Source organism: Lygodium microphyllum, chromosome 11 (assembly GCF_053477565.2).
Source record: "Lygodium microphyllum isolate KBCC chromosome 11, Lygodium_microphyllum_v1.1.10, whole genome shotgun sequence".
NCBI lineage: Eukaryota > Viridiplantae > Streptophyta > Polypodiopsida > Schizaeales > Lygodiaceae > Lygodium > Lygodium microphyllum.
Window position 1 is genome coordinate 23,386,418 of NC_141145.1, and position 22,193 is coordinate 23,408,610.

At 43.4% G+C, this 22,193-nt stretch overlaps 1 protein-coding gene across 4 annotated transcripts in view; it reads right to left on the reverse strand.

Moving 5' to 3' along the window:
- Positions 1-2,724: 2,724 nt before the first annotated feature.
- Positions 2,725-22,193, reverse strand: part of LOC148028623 (double-stranded RNA-binding protein 7-like) — a 31,281-nt gene continuing 11,812 nt past the window's right edge. The window contains exons 2-6 of one of the 4 annotated variants that reach the window (XM_087687423.1): positions 6,139-6,336; positions 4,494-4,755; positions 4,169-4,394; positions 3,591-4,033; positions 2,725-3,435 (exon numbers count right to left, since the gene is read on the reverse strand). In XM_087687423.1, the coding sequence (XP_087543549.1) occupies positions 3,612-4,033; positions 4,169-4,394; positions 4,494-4,736 (891 nt within the window). In that variant the 5' untranslated portion in view covers positions 4,737-4,755; positions 6,139-6,336 and the 3' untranslated portion in view covers positions 2,725-3,435; positions 3,591-3,611. The other 3 variants (XM_087687421.1, XM_087687424.1, XM_087687422.1) reach the window with 3 other exon arrangements.

Here is a 22,193-nt window from a genome sequence, read left to right on the forward strand (position 1 = left end):
GTATCGATATACCTTCATTTGTCCAGTACAGCCTGGGCGACTAGTTTTTATGGCTACTTTTAGCCTGTTTACAACCTTTAATTTTCTATGTTTTCATACCACAATACGCGTTCTCACTTTTTGCAACAACATTTGTGTTTTCAACATTTTGTACTCTTGCAAAATAGGCGACAATGTTTTCATCCTCTATCACTTTGTTAACTTTTCTCACTTTGATTCTCTTGGATTTTGCTAATGTCTTATGATCAACTCCTCTTGAAACTACATGTAAACTTATACTTGTAGTCTGTGTTGTGTTTAGATATTCTCTCTCTCTCTCTCTCTCTCTCTCTCTCTCTCCCTTGTATCTTCTCTTCCTATTCTCTCCAAATGACTCCTCTTTGTTGCTCTACAAATGACAAACTTCATGGCTCTGATTGCTTAACTTGGAATGTTGTTATGGAAGCATGGTTTACACGTTATGGAAGCATGGTTTACACAAAAGCAATTATGATATGAGGTTTCTAGAGATATTGAGTATCCTCAACCTCCCACTCACCTTCCAAATGATTGAGACTAGGACAGCCATGACAAAATTGTGCTTACATGGGATCTCGATGATGCCCATGCATTTTCTATTCTTCAATGTATCTCTAAAGAAGTTCTAGCGGTGTTCACTTGTAGGACAACTTCAATGATATAGGTGAAGCTTCAAATGTTGTATAAGGCTCCCTTGAGTGTGTGTAGTTACCCTCTATGGACATCTCCAACAAATAAAGTTCAAGCATAAGGATACTCAACTGACATTCTTGGTTTGTGCTACACAAGTATAGGATCATCTTTGGCACATGTAGTTCACCATTCCAAAGGCACATCTTGTGGAAAATATGCTTTATAAGCTCTCTCCAAAGTCTAATAGAGTCGCCAATGCTTTGTAGGCTAAGGCATCCTCGACGCTACTGAGCTTTACCCATATGTCTTGATGTTCCTCATGCATGAGACATCATTGTGGTTACAAGGGAGGCTCCCATCTCAATATGGTCCAATGGGGCATTTGCAACTTCTGAGGGGTGACAAGAAGTCAAAGGCCCAGTGCCACCACCGCGATAAGAAGGGATATTTGTGCAAGGATTGTAAAGAGTTAGTGGCTGTAAGGAGAAAGGAGTAGAAGAGGAGGGATACAGACTCCTACATCAAGCCATCCTCCTTCTCTGACTCCAACTCAAATCCTTTAGCTAAGGCTAAGGCCAAGGCACGAAAGTGATCCTCTTCTTCAAATCAAGAGTACTTAGTAGCCCCTCATGTTGCTTTCTAGTACAAGTGATACATGTATACAAGTGCATATGATTGTCCATGATGGGGTGTTACTTGACAAAGAGCAAATTTGGCTCCTTGTCTGAGTCCACATGAGAAAATACTTTGGTGTAGCTGAAGGCAAGGAATCCATGTTTATGTGTGATAGACATTGTTGATAGACACAAAGATTTAGTATGATTCTTTTCTATTTTCAAGAGCTAGTTTAATCAACATCGACAAAAGCTTCTCTCAAAGGCACCTTGGTGGATGCTTGATCATCCATTCCTTGGATATCCATGGTCCTATTCTTGGTCTTTGCCATATAGACTATCATGAGTCCTTACCATTGTACAATGTATTGTATCAAATCACCCATAATCTGAGAGAGGGCGTTATTAGTTTTGTTGACTTATGACTGAGTCTAGGCATGTGGTTTAGTGGGATGGGTTTTATAGATAAGGCATTCTTAATGTCATTATTATGTTGATTTCGGCATTTATGATTGACCAATCAACAATTAATGCTAGCCAACTTGATGCATTTATGACATTATTTATTGCCTATATATTGGCCTCCCTCCTTAGTCTGAATCACTCATCACTTGTATTATTCCAATGCAAGCCTAGTTTAAGAGGAGACGGTGCCAATGTTCACACAACCAATGACTCATACATAACAATCACATGTTTGGTGTATGGATTCCATTTCCTGAGAATATCCTCAAGTTCTCCTTTTTATTTATTTTTTTGTTCTCTCTTTTCTCTCTTGTTGTGCAGTCCATTAGAGGAGTCTTCTATGCTTCCAGCACTTTCCTGACTTCTGACAAAACCAATAACTTTACATCTAATTGAAAGTGTGGCTATGGGAGGATCCACTTCTACACTAGCGTGAACCAACTTTAGGTCTAGTTTCTTGTTATTTGAAAAGAGGTGTAGGAATTAATCTTTACAATGCTAACCAAGTCCACACCATGACAGAACACTAAGTTGACATGGCATGAGCCTTATATTGAAACCACAAATGCAAGTTTCTAAAATTATAATTTGAATATGAGACCGCTCCAATGAGGCTCTTGGGTTTAGGAGAGATTTGTTGTTGCATGTAGTGGAAATTAAGGAGTGATACAACTCACCAAATGGAGCTGTTCCAAGCTGATCCTGCTCTCAGGAGGATCCAACTGGTAACAGTTTTAAGAATTCGTTTGCCATCCTACCAAAACAAAGTGCTGCAATTGTTGAAAGTGCTGGATCAAGGTGCAGTTTCAAATAAGTGACCAGAAAAACACACAGCAATCCAAATGTCACACCATATGACCTAAACTGATTTTAACTGCCTGCTGAAAGGCTATGGGTTCCATAGTCAATTATCAATGTTGCATGTCAAAATTTTTCAACTAATGGCCTGAAGGCTGGCCAACCACAAATTGAGCCACAAAGCTGTCTTGGATAACCGAAGATGGCCCAGTCCAGGACCAAAAAATTGAATCAAATTCTGTGTAGTGTGAACATCTGAAGCACACAATCAACAGTGCATACAAAAAGATGTCCATGAAACATAAGTACCTACATCTTAATTCTCTAGCTGAGTTATAAATTGTAGTTATAAGCCCTGCAAAAAGAAACTAGTATCACAAAGCCCATTAAATGTTCAAGTAAACTAACTCAACTAGAAACCTGCAAAAGCCTCGAGTCCTCTTGTCATATGAAGTGGAATTTGTCCAAAAAATCCATCTTACATGACTGAGATTTCTTAATTGTAGACAACCAGGTAACCAGGTTCCCTAGAACTAAGCTCCTGATAAGTTTCTTCAACAATACAGCCCAGGAAATCCTTTAGCACATGCTTCATGTCGTTGCTTCAGCCAAAAGGTGCTATCTTCTCTAGAACTTACATACCAAATAGTTTCTTTAACAAGAAAATATGCAGATCCTTCACCTCATAGCTTGAGCTAAAAAGTGCTAGATTCTCTGGAACTAAGCTACTGGAATCTTGCTTTGACAGGTATACAAAGAAGCTGCTGTTGGATGTCCTTACTGAGGCCAATGCATGCTAGCCTCAAGTTCCTTCACAGTTGCTTTGACAAAAAAGCAGAAAAATATCTGTGGAACATGTTTCATATGGCCGAGAGCTGTTGTGCTTCCTCAAAATTCAGCTTAGAAACTGCAGAACAACGCAAACATTAAGCCCAAGATTAAGCATATAATCTGCAGCATACACTTAAGCTTTTTGACATGCAGAAGACTTAATAGAGAACATGATCAATATATAATAATCAGCATGCAGCTTATGACACACTAAAGGAAGATGCATCCAACCTTGCAAGGCAATCCAGCTATTTATGAGGGTTGGACAAGATTTTTTTCTTGTTCTACAGAAGATTGAAGCTGTTGTCCAGGTTGATTGTCCAAGCCCAATCCAGGTATCTCAACTGATGATGGAACTATCTCCAAAAATGCTGGCTTAACATCAGAAACATGTAAAGTTTCTTGCATATTAACACCACTTTCACCTGCAGCAGAAATACTGGATGAGGAAACAACATTGTTTCCATTCTTTTCCATGTTTGTGAATTCAAGGTTCTCATCCCTCTTGGTGTCTCCGTCCATTGTCTCTTGCTTGACCTTTAACATTTTTACAGAGGACTCTGCAGGGAGCACCTCACATAGTTTTCTTCTCTTTTTTTCACCTTCAACATCTGTTTCTGCACCTCCCTCCACGGCATCTTTAGTAACAGCAAAAACTGGAACTTCTGGAGCATCTGGAAAGTACAACCCACATATCAGCCAATCATACTAGTTGAAAATTTCGATGCTTTCTAATAGCCAAACATATCAGTATACAAGAAGTCTGCTTTCACTCTAATAATCAAACTTCTCCTCATGTGCATACATACATTGACTGTCTGCTTGAATAGATAGCATTGCAGATTTTGCTGCATTGATTTCTGCTTCTTTTTTACTTTTTGCTGGAGCTCCTTCATAGGACTTTCCAGCAACCTCCACTGTACATGTGAATACCTTTGCATTTGAATCACCAGTATTACATGTTCGATAAATAGGCAATGGAAGACTCAATTTCTGAGTATACTCTTGAAGTAGATTTTTACATAAACCAGAATCCTACAAAACATGAACTTGGTAAGAAAATTTTGGTAATAAAACACCCTCTTGACTAGAACACAAAGTAATGACAATATTATACAAAGGCAGTCTACTTACAATCAAACTGGGGACTACACTTCCATTTTGACCTTTTGCAAGAGATTCTAATGCTAGTTTTGCAGCTGCATGCTCAGCTTTCCTCAAACTTTTAAATCCAGGAGGTGACTCGTACTTGACATTATTAACTGTCAGAATAGCTTTGAACTGTGCCTTGTGAGGTGGCCCTTCTCTTATATACTCGTAAACTGGTGGCAAATAGCCAGCTTTAACAGCAAACTGCTGAAGCTGATTCTTAAACATTAGAGATTTTTGAAAGCACCTGTTTTAAACCACCTAATAAATTGAATCAATAAGGCTGAAATGACACAAAACAAACCCAACACTTTGCATCAAAAGGGCATGAAAGAAAGAAACTCTTATAGACTTAATATATTCTTATTATACATTGGGCACAGATCACTTATTAGTGTAGTGCTTTGTGCCTAGATGAGTGTAGTCCACTTTACTTACAAAGGTGTTTCCACTACTTATGATGGTTAGACTAGTGACTATGGTGAAATAAGAGAATGGTAGTTGTAGAGGGGAACCTGTAGCTAGATGAAAGCTTAAATGAAGGTGCAACCCTTTTTCCTGTTGGTAATATACGAAGAAAAGCAGCTAAAAAGAAATGTCACATCTTTGCATCATAAAGACTTATAAACTCATGTCTTTATTACTTAATGTCATTAAAGGATCCAACTTTGTTATCTAACAGCATACCCATAACCTTATTTCTTTTCAATAATACAAATGCACCCCAAAAAAAGATAAAAATGATCCAACACAGTCATCAGCAAAAGTCATCAAGCATTGCCCATAACCATATTTCTTTTTTAATAAAAAGAGGTAACTAGAGCTTCAATTCACTCAAATTTGCATAAATATGTGAGCATACAAGAAAGGATTGTTCTTTGGCTATATAATATGTACAGCAAGTAATACCAAAATACAAAAAGATCACAAGTCTAAAGTTAAGCCCCAAATCAGCTCTTGTATGCAGCAGCCATCTAAACTGCTGCTAAGACAGGTGGAAGAAGTGCTAGTAGGAAGAGTAGAAAGGTGAGAAGGGTGGAAACTATTACATGACACCCTAATGCAACACCCTGTGGTATATGGAAGCTGTGTAAAATCTGAAGCTTGCTGTCTCCAACCGATGCAGCCAATAACACTTGGTGGGAAGAGGTCTCTTGCTACTGTTGCATGCTCACCTGAGCAGCAAGCAGACTGGCTTCACACGCTTACCTGCCTTCCTTGATGTCACTACCAGATTAAATTTAACAGTTGTTCCAGCATTATAATTTTACTAATGTGCCCACATGCTTGCTTGTCAAGCCACACATATCAATTAACCAACCAAAGCACCCTTTCATCTGATCTTGTTAGCCTGCCTATTTTAGTCATGTCAGTCTGTCATCTCCTGGCTGTGAGCTCCTATTAGAGTCTGATGGACACATAGGAGCTCTAACAGTTTTAGGTGCATTTCCTTCAGTTGTTGCCTTCCTGTGCACATTTCTTGGTCAATTTCTCCTTTTCCCAGTCTGCCTCCACCTGCCAGACATAGTCCTTACCGATTGAGATTTTTCTGTGGTCACCTAACATTTCCTGGCATTTTGTTCAATGTGACCACATTAAATGCTGGTTGGCCAGCATTTAGGGCACTTACAAGTGCAGGTCAGACAGTTTTTGGCATTTATGGCTATTTATAGCCAGTCCCCCCTACTTGCCAGACACTCTCTCTCTCAGGTCTTCATTCCTTCATTTGCAAGTGCACATTCTCTCTCCAGTCTTCATTCCTTCATTTGCAGGTACACACTCTGACACTTCGTGCTTGTTGCTGCCATCATCTGTTAGGTGCCTCTCTCTGACAAAATGATAATGCACCTCAATGTGCTTAGTACGAGCATGAAAAACTGGATTCCTCACAACTGCCACGGCACTCTAAAGAAAATTAATAATCTCAATTTAAAAAAGTTTAAAAATAAAAGATACTTGCTATAGTCTTGCTACAGTTTGCGTGTTAAACACCTCATCAATCTGAGGCTTGCAACGTGCTTATCCAAATGTTAAATATCATTGGGTGAAAACACTATATAGAAGTTAAACTACTCAGTAGAAATCACGTCTAAAAACATGTTTTATTACACGATACTATCTTCAAGAGAGGAACCGTTGATGGACCCATGAACAATGACGAAAATATTGGCGTTAATAGAGATTATGTTAAACGAGTAGTGAGAGGGAAAAACCTACCCACTACGTGACAAAGAGAAGCCAAGGAGAGCTAGTAATGGAGTAAGGCTTGGTACTAGACCTCAAAGAAGTTAGATTTCAGCCACGAGGGCCTTTCTGGCTACCACACCCAATGGAAAAGACAAGACAAGCATGGATTTAGGCAACGCTTTCTTTCAAAGCCTACATACTATCAACTCAAGTTTCATGAACACTCCATCATGCTTGTTACCAAGGACACCACTCAAGTCATCCCCCTCAATGTGATCATTACAAGATTAGTTGTAAAACCATAGTACAACAACATAGTTTTTCCTCAAGGTGACTTGACAGGAATTTTTGGACTAATAACAATAGGCTTGCTAATAGTCTCAAGCAAGAGCCATGTATACGATGATATCATCCTTTACCCGACAACCCAATTTATCAAGGATTCATTAAGCAACATACAATCCTCTAGTAGTGTCTTGGGAATTGTATAGACAAAAATGAAATTAAGTCTCTTGTACGAAAGTGCAATCAAAGCATAAGCTTGGGCATCACGCCTATCCCATCAAACCAAAGAAAACACCAAAAATTCACAATTTTTTGAAAAATTGATAGCGTTGATAAAGAAATTGCAGCTAAAAGGGCTCCAATGTGCACAAATGTTGATGTAGAAGGTATAATTGGCCTCAATGTCGATAAAGTCGCAAAAGCCCCAGATTTAATCGGTGAAATTTGGTGCAATTGAAGCTTGAATGTGAAAAGCCCCACATTTTGGCACAAAATTGAGCAATTTCTATGCACGGAATGCAAAATCCCCAAAATTTTTATGAGATTTGGAATTTTCAAGCAAAAGCCCCAAAATTTTTGAAGAAATTTGGGGAAATTTGAGGTTTGATGTTAAATCCCCAAAACTTATGCTTGACAAGGGCACTGCACATGAACTGGAGCAATTTTAAGTGGTTTAATGTTGATTAAGGCTTGGAAAACAATAATAATTAAATATGTGACTATCGGGGGCGTTAGACATCAGATCTATGCAAGCTATCGGTTGACGATGACAAGGCATAGCTGTCAATGGGCTCTCGGGCATGGACAGGTTCATGACTAGAGGCATGACATGGCAAACTGTCAGGCAAAGGCAACATATGCAACGAATCGAATATCAAGCGGATTGTCTAGATCACAACACAAATAGGAACTGCCATCTACTAACTAAGCTATCGGGCAAAAGTAACGTGGTTGTACTTGGCAGAGACTATTCAATGCCTCGTCTAGCATGATGAACACTCGCAATTTGGTTTCTAGTTAGTGCAACGTGTTGAGCAACAGGCAAGAGTCGACAACGGTCAGTGCAAGCCTAAGCTAGTGCTATTGAGGCAAACGGATGGCACGCAATACAAGGAACGTAGTAGGTAGCCGAGCTCAAATGCAGACTTAGAAGAGGGAAAACAACCAAGCTCAAGGCTCAATGGTAGCTATGGTGGCACGTGAGCAAGATTGGTGGCGGCTAAGAGATATGGCTCTGATATCACTCTTTAGGGTTCAACAACACGCGTGCACACACAGCAAACCAATGAACAAGTGAACAGCAAGAGAGAAGAGTGCTGGAAGGTCACATCCACTATGTGAGAATGAATGAAAGTACAATCCCTAAGATACTAAATACCACACCCTTTGATAGATGTTCACACAAGGGAAAAAACCCTTCTCTAGCTAGAAGGTAAAAAGTGCCCGTGATATAAGGGATTGTTCACACCAAAACATAGGGGGAACACGATAAGTGTAACATCATCATCAACCTGATCTGATGCCCTCACTGACGTTGTGGGCTACATGCACGGACTAATCAATCCATCCCCTTTGTATTAGCATTCTTCTTCAATTAGTACAATATCCTTCCTTCATCTCTTGCTCTCTCTCTCTCTTGTCATCAACTGACCCTCCCCCACCCTCCATCCCTCTTCTCCCCTCTAGGTTGCCTCTTCACACCCCTTCTTCATCTTTGGCTCCTCCCCCTCCTCCTCCTCCTCCTTCCTCTACTCCAACATCCCTACCACCACTAACGGATGCGAATACATCTACTCCGTCGCATACTTCCACCCCTTTTACTTCCCCTCCGGAGTCTTCTCGAGATGCTAAGCCATCAATAGGGAAGCCTTCTTCAGATGAGGAGGATCTACCTTACCTTGGTAAGGGGGAGTCCCTACCCTAGACAGGTGCATTACAATGCTGCAGACTAGACAGTCTCCCTCGCAACAAGATGAGCCTATTCAAATTCCCCACTGGTACTAATAGCTCTCCTGCCTAAAAATTATCATCCATAGCAGAAAGCTATCGCCAAGGTGGAGAAAGTTGTCAACTGCAGAAATATGCTAACGCTTGTAGCAAGGATTGAACAGCAGCAAAAATGCAAGTTTGCATTTTGGTCAAAACGCAAAAGTTGATGCTGCCTGATGTAGAAAAGCTGCCGCCTGGTCCTTGGAGACTATCACCTAGGTGCCTAGGGGTGAAGACGGACAATGGACCACTTGTTTGGGCTATAAATGCAGTAAGCACAGGCTGAAAATCTACGTTTTGGAAATCTAGGCTGCTCCTCCAAGATGAAAACTTGCTCTTCTGCAACAAGAAATCTCCAAACTATGTTTTCACTTAGGCAATGATACCATGTGTGAGTGCGCAATAGAAGAGAAACACAAACACAGAAGAAGTAGAGAGAGAGAGAGAGAGAGAGAGAGAGAGAGGAAGCAGAAGATGAGGAAAGAATGCTGCACTAACTGAAGAAGAATGCTGATATTATGATGATGGACTGATCAGCCCCTGCATGCAGCCCAAAGCATTAGTGAGGGCACCAGATCAAGCTAATGAAGATGACAGCACCAAGCACAAAGAGTTAAAGTGTTGCAGTGTGCACCTGCAAAGGCAAGATTGAAGACTAAAGAGTGTGTCTACCAAGTGGGGGTGGAGCTATAAGTAGTCGGAGTACCAAAAAACTGGCCGACCTGATCTAGGAGAGACCATAAATGCTGGTCACATAGAAAGAAATGCCAAAAAAAAAAGGGAACACCCCATTAAAATCCCATATGGCAATGACAATGTCTGCCAAGTGTAGCCATACTATGAAAGGCAGTAATTGGCCTAAGAATGCACATAGGAAGTGTGATAAATAAAGAAAATATACCTAAACTGCCATAGCTCCTATGTCTCCGTCACGCTCTAAAAGGAGCTCACAACCAGGAGATGACAGCAGACTAACATGACTAACACAGGCAAGCTAACTCAATTAAGCAAGATTGTCCCTTTCATAGATTTGGGAGTGTCACGAGAATGTGAAATTTTGAGATGCTTTAATCTTGTTGATAATATTTGATTAAGTTATTAATCAAATGTGCAAGGTTGTTTGAGCACATGTGATGCACATGGCAAATATTCCATGGTAACAGGCCAACGACCTCGAGGATGCAATGGGTGTCAAAGGAAAAAGTTATGATAAGCTATGCTGAATGGGTTTTGTTGGTACCCTAGGGCAGTGACTTGGCCAATAAGAACAAGAGGCAATGTACCAAGCCGTCGCTAGGAGGACCTGGTTAACCACCAGGGCTCAGCCCGCTAGGCAAAGGCGAGCAATACTCCAATAGGTCAGCTTCCGCCGAATAGAGTCGAGGACTGGAAGAAGCTGCTGGGTAGGAGTGATGTCGAGTCCCACCTAGAACCCTAGGTAACGGACGGTCTGCCCTCTGCACACCCATCTAAATTCCAAGTGGACGCCCCACTCCGTGCTAGAGTCCGCGTCCATAAGGAAACCAACTGACTTTTGCCAATTGATTTTTGCTCCTGTTGCAATGCAAAACACCTCGAGAGCTAGTCTCACTCTCTCCAGCATCAACTCATCGTCCTCTATGTAGAGTGTTGTATCATCTACATACTCTGAGTCTAACAGCTTCGTCTCCTCTCTCACCGAAAGTCAGAGACCACGTAACCCGCTCACATGTGACCTGAGGAAGTGAGACATCGCCTTTGCAAAGAGTAGGAATAGATATGGTGCCAGAGGGTAACCCTGCTGGACCGATCTCGCCAGCCGAAACTCCTCCCCTCACCTACCACCTATGAGAACCCTACTGGTAGCCGATCTATAAAGTGCGGAGACCCCGCGGATCCATGCCTGGGGGAAGCCCAACCTCACCATGGCCCTCTAAGAAGTCCCAGTCAACCCTGTCATAGGCTTTCTTGAAATCCAAGAGTAGTACCGCCAATCCCTAACCATTGTGCTAGGCCCACTCTGTTGCCTCAAAGAAGGTGAAGACATTGTCTAGGATGCTCCTATCCTGGACAAAGCCTGTCTATGTGTCATGAATAATGTCTGGAAGCACAAGGCGGAGTCGCCTACCAATCATCTTGGCCAGTACCTTATAGGCCACTGACAATAGGGTGATCGGTCTCCACTCGGATAGCTCCAACTGGTCTCCTCCTTTGGGGAGGAGACTGATAAGACTTGCCGATAGACTCCCTAGCATCCGTCTTGAGCTGAAAATCTCGTGGAAGGCCAGCAGTAGGGGGTCCTTCACCACCTCCCAGTAGGTAGTGAAAAAAGCCTTAGAAAGGCCATCCTCTCTCGGGCATTTCTGCCCATCTTGTGCATTGAAAGTCTCCTCTAATTCCTTCTTTGTGAAGGGAGGGAGCGTCCCATCTCCTCTGTGACGAGGGACAGAATGTGATCTTAGACCTGCTGTCTACATCGTTGTCCTCTCGCTAAGGCTATCTCCTGTTGGAAAAGGTGTCTGTAGTAGTCAGTGGCAAATCTCCATCAGCTCATCTGGGCTAGAGCGAATCCTCCCATACTGATCTCAAAGGCTGCGTATCTCCTCTCCTGAGGTGCAGAGCTGATGCACTTGGAAAAACTCACTGCACATCCTATCCCCCTTCCACGCCCCAAAGGCTGCTAAGGTGCGGAATGAAAACTCCGAGTGTCTATCCTCTAGGCCAGCGAGGGCTGCTTGTATGCGCACCTCCTGTGCATGGAGGATAGGATCCCCTAGTGCCTCCTCTAGTAGTCCCTGCGTGGCTGCAAGGTCCCGCCGAAGTGCTCTCCCCTTCTCCCAGCACCGTTGCCTATCCTGTAGGGCTGTCTCCTAGTAGATACTGCTCGACTCGGCTAAGACCTCTACAACCTCCTCTGCGATCCAATCCCTCCTAAACCACTCCCTAGTCCAAATCTACTCAATCTGTCTCTTCACCTCCTCCCTCCTGTAGATCGAGTCAGGGATCTGACAGGATCATATGTCTAGGGCAAAGGCTAGGGCATCGAGTGTCAGAAGAACCGGACAATGATCAAACAAAGTGGTACCAGCCAACTGCCCTACCTTGCCTCCGCAAGAGCATCGCCATATCCCCCAAGAGAAGTCCAGTGACCTCTCCCTCCTGTGGAAAGCTAGGTCTCTCCAAGCATCACATACTCCTATTGCCAGTAGGAAGACCTCCCATGCCTCCTGCTCCTCCCCAGCCATGCCCTAATAGTTTCTGCCTCTACCTTGCTAGTCCTCTAAGGCCTCCAAGTTATTGAAGTCTCCTCCAACAATCTAGGAGTCCAATTCTGGGAGTCCTACTGCGATCTCCACCCAGAACCTACTACATGCCCTAACCTCAATAGGGGCATAGACATTGAGGATTCCAAGCATAAGCCCCCAATATCCAATCTAATCCATAGAACCCTCCCTGCCACAATCGTCCCGTGGTCCTGTACACAGGCGGTGAGGCTCGGACCAATAGAGGTACATACGCCTTCACTCCTACTGTGGGCACCGATGGTGTACTCCTAGTAAGTGTGTGAACCGCCTAGAAGTACCTTCCCTACCCAATGGGCCTGGGCGAGAGTGAGCTTGTGCTCCTGCAAAAGTAAGATCTCGATCCGTCCAGCAAGGACAGGGTGCAGTTCCTGCCGAACAATCAACTTAATGGAACCGCGTGCCCCACTATAGTGGAGGCCGTTCACATTCCAAGATGCAAGATGTAAACTCATGGGGAAACCTGTGACTGACCGAACAGGTATCTGGCGTGGAAGCTGTTGATGAAGAAGAAGAGCTATGGGGCATGTGGATACGCTTTGCTGCAGGCCTAGACGGTAAACTCCATTCCCCCATGGTAGCCCTCGAGTGGACCATGGGGATGATGGATGCACCTGGTGGTACCACCAGGGCATCTATCAGCTAGGCTGAGAGATGTGACTTTGTACACTGGTAGAATGGGCCGCCTGTGCCAAGGGCCACTCGATCACATCCATTGGAGCTCTCCATTGCAGAGGGGCTCGAAAGATAATACTCAGATGTGGGACCTCAGCCCCAAACCACCAATTAATGTCCATCATGCAACCTGGCCACTGTTGGGAAAAGAGTGCTAGTCCTTCCATTCACTAGGAGATGTGGTCTGCCACCTGACTCTTCACCTCCTCTTGTATCTATGCCATCCAGTCTCTTGTATGAGAGATCTGAAGGAAGAAAGAATAGTTCGGTCCATCCAGTGGTGCTAGTAGATGGACCTTGCCACTCCTTAACTTGTGTACCACGAAGATTTCCACCTCCAGAGGTAGTGGAAACTCTCCATGCTCCGCAACTCTCAGGTAAGACCACAAACCACTCCGAAAAAACTCTTGTGGAAGCAGCTACACCTGTCTCGGGAAAGTATGATGGGCAACATGGACAGATGAGCTAGTGGCTGTGTGGGGAGGGGAGGGGCTAGGCTGCTGGTGAGTGAAGGATGTCGGCATATGGGGCTAGGGTAGGGGGGGGGCAGGGGGGAAGGGGGGGGGGGGACCATGAGCAGGGGTGGGGGGGATTGGGGTGGGTGGGATGTGGGCCCTCGGGTGAAGTTGGCCAGTGACACCTCCGCTGGAAGTGGATGTGGAGGCCTGTGGTCCTATCGAGTGGGATGAGAAGGGGAGGACCGCGTGGTGCTTTGCCGAGGGGGCGACGCTTGCCCTCCTGCTCCTTGCTGCCATGGCTGTGTCTGAGGGGCTAACTGCGGGGCTCCCCTGCCATCTCCCTCTTTATCGTCTCTCGACCCGTGTAAAGCCATCAGCATCCACCTGTGGGCCTATCGTCGGCAAATCCGCCTTGGCTCCGAAGCACATGAAATCTGTTGCATAATACCCAAAGTCATATCAATGCAAACACTATCTTGGCTGCCCAATCACAATAACCTGTTGCTTAAAAGAGTATCCACCTGCCTCAATCTCCAAAAACTGTGGTTTATTCTGTCTCTTTCACTGCCACCCGTACCTTTGGGACTCCTGTGCAGCTGTCACTACGTCCACGAAGGAGGCGGGGAGGATAGTGCCAAAGAGCCGTCCAAAGTCCTCCACTAACTAGCGATACTCTACCGCCAATCCTGGAAAGAGTAGGGTGACCGGATGTCTAAGGAACCTGTTGTGGAGTGCGAATGCCTCCACTGTGAAGCCACCGTACTAGGGAACCATGTAGATAACCCCCTTCGTGGAAGCATAAGGTGAGCTATCCACTAGCTCACAAGTTGCATCTACCGAGGTGAGTCGTACCATGAAGATCCCTTGACCCATGAGAACCGCCTCCACGATTTGCACTGTGCCAATGCGTAGCGTGGAGTGAAGGAAATCCCAAAGTTGGGCCCTGGATGGAGAGTGTCCTATGACCTGACCAAAGGCCGTTGTTTCTTTTAGCTCCAGCTCTGTGGCACGAACGGCTAAGAGCTGTTCCTTAGAGAGGACGACGTGCAGGGTGTTTGACTGGGGGCCACTCGCAGAATGCATGCTTTTTCATACACTTGTACGTGCGTTTCTGCGTTAGGGTATTTCTTTGCAGCTCCATCATGGCAATATGTAGGCCAATAGTACAAGCCCTGCAAGACATATGCAGAGAAGTAAGAGGAGGAGAAGGGGGCTCCAAGCTTATCAGCCTAATAAAGGGAGAACGAGACCTTGAAGGTCAATCTTTGCACCAATCTTTGCGACAAGATGACTGGTAAAACTACCAATCAAGAGAAGAAGAAAGAAGCTCCTCTTCAGAATCGTCAAAAGCATTGAGCCAGTAATAATCCATACCTATAAGCCTACAAACACACTAAGAAAAATTGTGTTTTGGTGTTGGGGAACCCGAACGGAGGGAAAATCAGCTATACCTTGCAAGACAAAGTTACAGATGCCCCGCATACTTCGTAGAGGGCTTGAACAATGCAAAAAAATATGCATTCTTCGTTACAAATGTTGGGAATAAAGGCCCTCATCCTGAGCACTTGTACTTACATATATATATCTATCTAAAAACCTAAAGAGGTACACTCGTCATTGTACCCACTAATCGTGCACACTCTCTACTCAGCTCTCTCACTCTCTCTGTCTCTCTGCGCATAACGAACACCGACTGTCTCGATCTTCCTACCTCCCAATCACTACAAATTGGTATCAAAGCTGGCAAGAGACAGCTCAAGTGTTGTGGGAGTCCCAAGTGGACTCGATGAGCAGGAGTTGTCACAATCGAGCAGTCCGCTGCAGCAGGCAAGCTCGTGAGCAAAGGAGACAGTCGACTGTTGTTTGCAGAAGTGTGAAGGAAAGCAGCAGTCATAACGGGCCACGCGACTAGTCAAGTACAGGCATAATGGACGTCTGACGCACGGACGACTCTAGGCGACTGCTGTGTAACACTGACGGCAGACGGCAATTGGTTGCAGCAAACGGCAAACGAAGCTATCTACAAACTAACAGTAGACGGTAGCCGGTTGCAACAAATGGCAAACGGGGGTATCTACAAACGATCAGACGGCAGTTGGTTGCAGCAACTAACGAACGACAGGTTCTTCCGCACGACGGGACTACAGATCTTCCACGTGATGGGAGTCTGGCTAGGGTCAACGGCCTTTTTTTATATTTACTTCTTTTTTTCTTTTTTTTTACCCCTTTTGCTAGGTGTTTACACCTACAAGCACAAAGTGCAAATCTATGTCTTGAAATTTGGGGGTTTTTGCAAATTTGTGCCCGACACACATTGCAGTGTTCTCTGGACTAAAAATCGAAGACATTGAATGCACAAGCCTTAGAAATTTTTTGGGGATTCTCAAATGTAAGTGAAATTTTTCTTGGATGACTCAATTTCACTAAAATTTGTGCAATCTTGGCCCGAAAATTTGGGGCTTTTTCCGGATTTGGAAATTGTGATGCAGGACAAGACAATTTGTCTCAGTAGTTGCAGGAATTTTGTGACATCTTGCCTCCGACATTTGGGGCTTTTCATGAACATGCACAAATTGGGCTGAAATTTACTCAATTTCTCGACATTGATGCACATTCGACCCCGTGAAATTTGGGGCTTTTGCAGTTTGGGCAAAATATGTGCACCATTTGGTCATTTTATGTACATGCAAGTTCAATTCCATAAAATTTGGACATCCAACACTTGGAAAATTTGGGGAATTTGCTGAAATTGCTGTATTTTGGCAAAATTGGCATATTCTATGCATGGTAGAGACAATGTAGATGTGTGGTTGATGCTTTGAGCGAAAAATTTTGGGGCTTTTGACCGTGCGTGTCAAATTTTATGCCTGTGGGTACATGTACAACAGAAATTGCAGCTAAAATTTGGGATTTCTCATGTAATGTGATGTATATGCCCTTGGAATAGCTGTAATCAGTTGCGGAATGCTGTAGCACATGGTTTGGTGCTTCTGAAAATTTCATTACAGATCTGAAATCTCTGCTTCTACGTGGTCCTTTATTACTGGTTGGTACTTGTTTGTACCTTGGTCACTTGTGTGACAGTTTGGGCTTGCATTTGCTGATTTTTTTGTCACATCTAGGCTGAAAATCATGGCTGGCAGCAATGACAGCAGTAATCGCATGCACATAAAGAAGCTTGAAGGAGCACATAACTTTGCAGTTTGGCAAAAACAATGCTACAATATCCTTTTGCAAAAGAAGCAGGCAAAGCCGATTAAAACCAAAGGGGCAAAGCCCGCAGACATAGAACAGGAAGATTGGGATGAGTTAAATGAGCTTGCACGCTCAACCATCAAGCTATCAATTTCTAATGCCTTGTTGTTCAACATTGAAGGTTTGGATTTTGCATATGCTATATGGACTCGACTGGAAGAACTGTATGCCCAAAAGAGTGCCGCAAGCAAAGTGTATTGGCTGAAAAAGCTTATGGATTTGCGTATGAAAGAGGGTACAGCAATGTCTACTCACTTGAGTGAGTTTAACTCCATTTTCAGCCAACTGGTTGCCTTGAAATTCTTGATTGATGAAGAATTTAAGGCTACATTCTTGCTTTGCACTCTTCCATAGAGTTGGGATACATTCAGGACTGCTATGAGCAACCCTAATGCAATTCTCTTGTATGCTGATGTAGAGAATGCTCTACTCATGGAAGAAATGAATCGACAGAACAATGCATCCAGTAAGTCTTCTAGTGCTTTGCATACTAGGGGCAGATCACAGCAGAAATGTAAATTTGATAGCAAGGGACGCAATAAATTACGTGGCAAAGATGTTGAATGCCATCATTGTGGCAATAAGGGCCACTTTAAACGTGGCTGCTACAAATGGAAGAAAGAGAAAGGAACGGACAAGAAGACAGATGATAGCAAGAAAGAGAAGAAAGAGGGTCAACCCAAGAAGAGCAGTGTCAAAATTGAAGAGGTAAATATAGTCACTCATGACAGTGACAGTGGGAATGACGTCCTTTTAGTCTCTTCACACTTCGATGTACATGCTTTACTTGCAGATACAGATGATGACATGCATACTTGGATTCTCGATTCAGGTGCTTCCTTTCATGTCACCCCTCATCGTAAGTGGTTCTCTACCTATACAGGGGGTCGCAATGGTGTTGTCCATCTTGGGAACAACTATGCATGTGACATTGCAAGTATTGGCAGTGTGCAGCATGTACGGCATGTAACTCAGCTCAAGAAGAGCTTGATTAGCACTGGTGGGCAACTAGATAATGATGGATTTTATACCACCTTTGGTGATGGGAAATGGAAGATCTGTAAGGGAACTAGAGTAATTGCCAAAAGTTGTAAAAGTGATACCTTGTATCCTCTCCATGTATCTAGTGTGAGTGATCATATTGTTGCCATGACCGAGAAGCCAAGCATTTCTTTGTGGCATGGCCGGTTGGGACACATGAGTCAAACAGGAATGAAAGTGCTTTCTCGTTTGGGTTACTCACCTTGTCTTCGTTATGTTGGATTTGAGCATTGTGATCATTGAATTTATGGTAAACATGCACAGACATCTCACAAAAAGTCTCTTTCATTGAAATCTTCTCCTCTAGAGTTAGTACATTCAAATGTATGTCAGATGCCAAGATTATCTTTAGGGGGAAAGAAATATTTTGTTACCTTTGTCCATGATACAACACGGAAGGTATGGGTTTATCCTATTCATAGCAAGGATAAAATGCTAGACAAGTTTAAAAGGCATTGGTTGGAAATCAAATTGATAAGACACTTAAGTGTCTTCGCTCTAATAATGGTGGGGAATATGTGTCCAAGGCCTTTTAGGCATTTTGTAACAACAAAGGGATAAAGAGGGAGATCACTGCCCCTCATAATCCACCCCAAAATGGAGTTGCAAAGCGTATGAATTGGACCATACAAGATAAGGTCTGTACGATGTTGTCTCATACTGCATTACCCCATGGTTTTTGGGCAGAGGCTATTATGACAGCCGTACACTTGATTAATCGGTCACCGAACAGGTCTTTGGGGGAGGGGAGTTCCCCAAGAAATGTGGTTGGGCAAGCCACCTTCATATGCTCACCAGAAAGTGTTTGGCTGCGAGGCTTTTGTACACATTCATAAAGAAAAACGCAACAAACTTCAGCCAAAGTCCTGTAAATGAATTTTCCCAGAATATGGTGACGAGAGTAAAATGGGGTATAGATTATGGGATCCCAAGAAAAGGAAAGTAGTGCGCATCAATGATGTTATCTTCCGGGATGATTGCATACATAAACAGTCTGAAAAGACTGAGGAGGTCCGTAGGGTTGTATTCTGGGAAGAAATACATTTTGGACAGTAAAATGTGCCCATTGTACAGCAACAAATACCTGCTATAAATGAACCTGTAAATGCAGAAAATAATGCTAGAAATGATCAGCCAGCTATCGCCCATAATAAAGAGCCACTACATGTGCAAGAATAGCTAGGATAGCAAGCTGTTAATGCCGATTTGCAAGCTGAAATGCCAAGACAGCAAGCTGAAAATGCTCAACAGCCAACAAACAATGATCATTGGGTTAGGAGATCGTCTAGGGCTACTAGACAACGTGATAGATTCATTCTTGGTGCAAATAATGTGGCTGATCATGTCATGTTGACAGACTGTGGTGAACCATTTTGCTTCAAGGAAGCAATGGACAGACAGGACAGCAAGAAATGGTATAAAGTCATGTTGTTAGAGATGGAATCTCTTGAGAAAAATGGCACTTGGAACTTGGTGCAGTTGCCTAAAGGATAGAAAACACTTCCATGCAAATGGGTTTACAAGATGAAGGTCACTTCTGGTTCCTCACCAAAGTACAAAGTAAGATTGGTTGCAAAGGGATACAAGGAAGAGCATGGCATTGACTTTGATGAGATTCTCTCTCCTGTAGTCAAGATGACTACGTTGAGAACCATTTTGGGCTTGGTTGCAACTGAAGATATGGAGCTCATGCAGATGGATGTAAAGACTGCATTCTTACATGGTGATCTACATGAAGATATATATATGCAGCAGCCTGAAGTGTTTGTGAAAAAAGGGAAAGAGAAGATGATATGTAAACTCAAAAGGAGTTTGTATGGGCTGAAACAAGCACCAAGAGAATGGTATCATAAGTTTAATACATTCGTACAGTCTCAAGGTTTCCATAGAAGTCAAGTGGATCACTGCTTGTACACTAAGAAGGCAGTAGATGGCAGCCTGATTATCTTGGTTTTGTATATGTTGATGACATGCTGATTGCTGGCAGGGATACTCATGCCTTGGACTCAATGAAGCAAAGTCTTAATGGCAGCTTTGGCATGAAGGATCTTGGTGATGCAAATCACATTCTTGGCATGCGAATACTCAGAGATAGGTCAAAAGAATTACTCTATCTATCTCAGCAGGAGTATATCTCCAAGATTTTCCAGCGTTTCAATATAGAGGGGGAAAAAACAATTGGGGTTCCATTGCCTCCATATGTGAAACTTGGTGCAGAGGACAGCCCTACATCTGATGATGAGAAGGCTGAAATGGCCAAGATACTATCTGCTTCAACTGTTAGCAGTTTGATGTATGCCATGGTTGCTACATGTCCTGACATTGCCTTTGCAATGGAAGTGGTTAGCAAATACATGGCAAACCCTAGCAAAAAGCATTGGGAAGCAGTGAAAGGTATTATGAGATACCTCAAAGCACAAAGGAGTTGTGCATCTGCTTTGGAAAGCAGAAGGCATCTGTTGTTGGCTTTACGGATGCAGACTATGCTGGTCATGCGGATTGCAGAAAGTCCACTTCTGGATATGTGTTTAATTTCACAAGAGGAGTAGTCTCTTGTATATCTAGGCTACAAAAGTGTGTTGCATTGTCTACTACAGAGGTAGAGTATGTGGCTGCCACTGAGGCATGCAAGGAGGCTTTATGGCTTTCACGCTTGGTGGGACAGCTTGGCGTCACAGAGTTACCTGTTCTCCATTGTGATAGTCAAAGTGCTATTATGCTAGCACAGAATCCCGTCTTTCATACAAATTCAAAGCACATACAAGTGAAGTACCAATTCATTAGAGATATACTTGACAGCAAGAGCATTGAGCTTATCAAAGTGCATACAAATGATAATCTTGCAAACCTTCTCACAAAGGGTCTTCCAGCAGAGTAGTTTGCTCATTGCCAACAGATGATAGGAGTTAGATAGATATTTGTATTTCAACTTTACCATACCTAGACTTAGCTAATTCTTTTCTCCTCTTAAGGCACATTGCCTTTAGGTGGGAGGTTGTTGGGAATAAAGGCCCTCGTGCCTTTTAATGTGCTCAGGTGTGAACACACCCTTAGCACTTGTACTTACATATATATATATCTATCTAAAAACCTAAAGAGATGCACTCATCATTGTACCCACTAATTGTGCGCACTCTCTACTTTGCTCTCTCACTCTCTCTCTGTCTCTCCGCGCATAACGAACACCGACTATCTCGGTCTTCATGCCTCCCGGTCACTACAACAAATTTGCTCCACATAGCAACCTAAGTGTGGTCTTCTCTTCATAGAACCTCCAAGTCCTCACTTTGGCAATGATTCCATGTGAGTGCGCAATAGAAGAGGAAACACAAATACAAAGAGAGAATGGAAGAGGAAAGTCTACATTAGACAATGGAAAAAATGTTGAATACAATGAAGATTGATCAACCTCTGCATGCATCCCAAGGTGTCAATGAGGGCACCAGATCAAGCTGATGGAGAATGGTAGCATCAGAAGACGTAGGAATGTCCAAATGTCAGAGTGTGCTCGAACCTGCAAAACAGAATAATCACCAGCAAAATAGAAGGCAACTATATATAGCCAAAATATGCCAAATCTGGCCAACCAGCAAAAAAATGTCCTAAAAATAGCAGTTGGCCAACTAAAACTAGCCGGCCAGCATCATCTAATGGCAAAAATCTTGAATGGCAATATGATATATCTAAGCTAATCATTGGCAAACAAGCTAATACATAAATCAGCCAATGTAAACGCACTTAGATCCTGACTAAAATAAGAAATGCATGCTCTAAAATGAGCCGCCTCCTCCGTCAAAACACAGGATAGACATGTCAAAGCTCCTGATGTCCCCATTTGACTCACACTGAGGCTCACAGGTAGGAGACGACAAAGTATGACAAACATGACTACTAACATGCACAACATTGTGTGTTTCTTTCGGTATCGGATACTCCCCATCTACATTGCCTACATCGGTCTTCTTCTTCTCCCCATGTTTACTTTCCTTTCCGTTGCACACTCCCACATGTCAACACCACTAGTAGGCACCATAGAAAGGTCATCAACAGAGCCTAAACCCTTGTATGGACGAAGATCCTATAGCATATCTCCTTGGGGAGTCATATGACATGAAGCACCATTGTCAATGAGCCAAGGGCTCTTTGAAGACAAGTCAACCACTAAAGAAGACTCCTCCAACACATGGATATGAAGACACAGACTCATGGGTAACAGTGGGTGCGGAGGTAGGTAGAGGAAGACTCAGATATTGTAACATCATTCTTCGCTCCTCAACAAGGGTGAGGGTATTTCTTCCAACACTTCTCCTTGGGATGAGTGCCCTTCCCACAAATAGGGGCATTTAGGCTTCTTTGAATTTGTCAAAGCCCAAGGAAGACTCCGAATGATGAACCCACTTCTACTTCTTGTTCTTGGCCTTCTTGTGCTTCTTGTTTTCTCCTCCCAAACTTGCAATAAAAGCCTTCGTGGAGCTAGATCCACTAGCTCTAACATTTCTGAGACGCTTGTCATG